We start from the raw sequence: 4,276 nt of genomic DNA on the forward strand, positions 1-4,276 counted from the left end.
TTAATCTTATCCTTCTTCGCCAATTTAGATTCTGCCAAGACCTCTACCGCTGGCGACGGAGACGATTGCAGAGATTTTGGATAGAGTCTTGTAGAGAGATCAAAATCCACAAACATTAGGTCATTGTGTTGAACCATAACGTTCTCCAGTTTCAAATATCTGTAAACTATTCCTAAACTGTGAGTGTACTCCAACGCCATAACTAATATCGCAGCATAAAAACTTCAAAACCAAAAAGCACAAATCAATTTCAGTACAAACAAATTCAAATCAATTTTAATCAAAGCCCCACACTTTTATACTGGGGTGACCATTTAAATTGACTGTTTCTAAAATTCAAACCGAACCGAAAACTTAGTGAAATAAAAAAAATGCGATTCGATCTGGTTTGAAGAAATTTTAAAATCAAATTAATTCAGTTCGATTCAGTTTCAATTTTGAAAATCAAATTTGAAATCAAACCGAACCGTTTTTAACTAATATATATATATAACCGAATTTAAAACTGAACCAAATAGAACCTTTTTTAATTAAAAAAATATAACAGATTTTTAAAAAAGGTCAAAACCGAATTTGAAACCAAACCAAACAACATAATTCGGATCGATTCGATTTGAACCAATGAATCGATTTGGTTCAATTTCACATATTAGAAAATTTCATTTGATTACCAAACCGAATCGTTTTTACCCTACTTTTATGTCTTTAGAATGACAATATGACATATTGAGTTTCACTTTTGGAAGCATAGTCGTGAGTTCCGTTTGGTTGAAAGATGTGAAAGAGATAGGGATAAGAGGGAGAGAGAAAAGGGATGAAAAAATATTCTTTTTTCAAATCATCATGCCACATCACCTATTTAGTTAATTCTTATTTAAATTTAATATCTATTTAGTTAATTCTTATTTAAATTTAATAAATTTAATGAGTTTATTGATAGAAGGATCTTATTAACCTATTCTTAAGGACTTAATTAAAATGGTCAATTTGAAATATGAGAAACCTAATCACATCTATTTTTTAAATTATTTACAACCCAATTAATAAATTATATTTTGATGATGGAAAGAAACACTTATAAATTCTATAATACTAATTAACAAACTGATAAACAAAAGTAACTTGATTATCAATTAATTAATCCATGAAGATAAAGGTTTTGGATGAATTTGTAAATAATTCAAATTTCCAATTAAATGAAAACGAAGATTACTATTTATTTTTTTTTAATAATTTTCTTAATTGGTTAGCACATTACCTATATTGTTATAACGGATGTAATCACTTGCAATTAAGCAAACTTTACCAAACAAAAGAAACTCTCCAATTCGTTCAAAGTTCATAAGTTATCAAATATTCAATATAACATTTATAGCCAATAACCATACAAGTTGTCCACAAAATAATTTATTCATTATTAAAATGTAAACTATTGTAGTGCCATTAAAAAATGAATTTCCCCCTTATACTGGACAGAGAAATTTGAAGACAGATCTCTTAGTCGCTATAAGTTAATTAAGATTAAACGTGAAATGAACTTAAATTGACAAATGTAGGAATGGTAGCAACGAAATTGAACTATAAAAGAAATTAAAAAAAAGGGGGTCACTCGTATTGTATTTTGGGTTAGCTAAGCTAAGTATATGTTGCTATTATCGTTCATTAAGAATATGCAAAAAGGAATAATGACAGTATATATTTAAAAAAAAAAAAAAAAAAGTTTCGGAAACCACATATATATTTACATCGTGTGCAGAAAAGGGAAAAACCCCACCAAAATTGTAAGAAAAACAAAAAAAGGAATAATAATAAACGAATTTGAAAAGAAAAATAAACTAATTAGGGCTCTCTGGAGTTGATGGATTCCGATTCTGATCACTATTCACAAACCCAATTATACTGAATTTGATGAGTATTCATATCAAGATTCATAGAACAAGTAATCTCCGACGAAGTCCTCCTCCTGAAAATATGAATCAAACGAACTCTGCCTCTCAATTTCACAAAGCTATTCAGATTCAAAATCCCCAAATTATTCGAATCACTGCTGATGTTCTTCGCCGAAGCTTCCATAGTAACATTCATCCTCTTACTCCCCTTAGCCTCAGCTCTGCCGGCACCAGTACTCTTCTCGCCGACGATGGCGCCGCCATACATTAGACCGACGGTGCCGTTGTCGAAATTGAAAGGACCGAAGTTGGAATTATCGACGGTGAATTCGGCAATCATGGTGAGATTAAGCGAAGGAGAAGAGGAATTAGCGTTAGTGATTGAGAACTTGGGGATTGAAACGGAAGAGAGTTGAATAGAAGGGGAATTGACGCGGAGGACGATGAGAGCGAAGATTAGAACGGCGACGCTGAGGAAGACGAAGGTGGAGAAGACGTAGATGAAGCATTTGTTGGATCGTTCTTTACGGAGAGTTTTGAAAGTGGCGAGTTGTTGTTCTTCGTCGGATTTGTGGTGAGCTTGGTAGTGCGCTAATGGAAAGCTCTGGCTGTCTTCCACCATTTTTTTTCCTGTTTTGTTGTTACAGAGAAGAGAGGAGGAAGAAGAAGAAGAAGAAGAAGAAGAAGAAGAGGGTTTTTGGTTCTAGAGAGAGAGAGAGAGAGAGAGAGAATTTATAGGGAAAGTGGAAGAAAGCGGTTAGTGAGTGGTAAGGGGAGAATGGGAAATTCGTGGGAAGCGGAGAGGTCAGTTTTGGAATGCGCCGGCGGAGGTCTGTTTTGTTTTCGCCCTACCCTTTTGCCATTGCCTTTTCGGTTGTGATGATTTTAAATTATATAAATAATAAATATTGCTAATTATTGTAAATGATAAAAGTCTTAGAAATATTTTTATATATAGTTTAAGTGTCTATTATTGTCTATCTGATAAATAATGATATTTTGTTATATTTATTAATAAAATTGATTTCTATATTTAAAGATAATTTTAATGAATATAATAATAAATAAATTTGGATAGATTGAAATTTTAAAATATGATGTGGACAAAAAAATTTTGAAGCTTGAATTGTGTGAAAATGTCAATGAAATATTAATAATATACATGTCGATGGCTATTTTTGAAAAAATATTTAGTAAATAAACCTTTTATGATTATTAAATAAGTTAGTATATTTATTTATATTATATTTACAGTAATACTATTTTGTTTATTATTTTTTATGTTAGGTGGGTTTTTCTATGATATAATAGAAATATTGATTCATTCTCTATGTTGATGTCGAACTCATAAAACGTGGAAACATAGATGGAATTGTCTACAAATCAATGAAAATTTAATACTATTGGTGTATTCAAGGCACACCCATCTTTTTATCGTTCATTTTGTTGTCCAACTACTATATGTTTAGTGGATTTTTTTTTTTTTTTAATTATTGTTTTATGTTGCGTAGTTAGAGTAGAATAATAGACTGCAAAAGGATGGAAACAAATTCAAGTACTACGGAGTGGGAGTAACATACTCCCTTTGCATTCAAATTAGTATTTTGTGAGATTGTCTTCATAAATACTTTGGATTAAATATTATTTGGGTTGATTTTTATTTTTTACAAAAAAGTTTGAGTTTATGTCCTTACAAAATATTCATTTTGGTCCATATACTTTAAGTTTTGATTCATTTTAATCTTTATATTTTCAAAATATTCATTTTTGTGATTGTACTTTTAACTATGGTCCATTTTAGTCTCTGTACATACTTTTAAAAAATAACCAAATTTTTTCTTAAAAAAGAAAACTAAAATTAAAATTAAGGGGTCGAAAGAGTCATTTTTTTAAAGTATGAGGACAAAAAATAAACAATTTTGAAAATATACGAACCAAAATAAATCAAAGTTAAAAGTAAAATAACCAAAGTGAACATATTAAACGTACAAAAATAAAAATGAATTAAAGCTAAAAATATGGGATCAAAGTAGAATTTAAGCCATATTTTTTAAAGAATGATTTTCAAAAATAGAAAAATAAGGAAAACTATTTACATAAAATAACAAAATTTAATCTTTTTTGACAAAAATTGATAGAGGCCGATAGAAGCCTACCATTAATACTATGTAATAAATATGGATAAAAATTTATCAGTGTTTATCGGTGTTATTTTTTTTTACTATTTCTGTAAATAGTTTGACATTTTTTCTATTTATTAAAAATTTCCTTTTTTAATGTAGTGAACCCAAGAAAAAATATCCAGTACTATCATAATAGTACCTATTACTTTCATTCATAATTTGATTACATATTAAGTTATAATTAATTTATTTTAGGAGACTCTA

At 29.2% G+C, this 4,276-nt stretch overlaps 1 protein-coding gene across 1 annotated transcript; it reads right to left on the bottom strand.

Moving 5' to 3' along the window:
- Window positions 1-1,644: 1,644 nt before the first annotated feature.
- Window positions 1,645-2,755, bottom strand: LOC120067618 (late embryogenesis abundant protein At1g64065). The gene has a single exon (XM_039019162.1). It carries the CDS (start codon window positions 2,509-2,511, stop codon window positions 1,879-1,881), a length of 633 nt encoding a protein of 210 aa, XP_038875090.1. The 5' UTR covers window positions 2,512-2,755; the 3' UTR covers window positions 1,645-1,878.
- Window positions 2,756-4,276: the final 1,521 nt, after the last annotated feature.

The sequence above is a fragment of the Benincasa hispida genome, chromosome 12, assembly GCF_009727055.1.
Source record: "Benincasa hispida cultivar B227 chromosome 12, ASM972705v1, whole genome shotgun sequence".
In the NCBI taxonomy this organism is placed as follows: Eukaryota; Viridiplantae; Streptophyta; class Magnoliopsida; order Cucurbitales; family Cucurbitaceae; genus Benincasa; species Benincasa hispida.

What these genes read in the sequence shown, in the direction of transcription:
- LOC120067618 (XM_039019162.1), bottom strand. Translation starts at nt 2,511, where the DNA reads ATGGTGGAAGACAGCCAGAGCTTTCCATTAGCGCACTACCAAGCTCAC.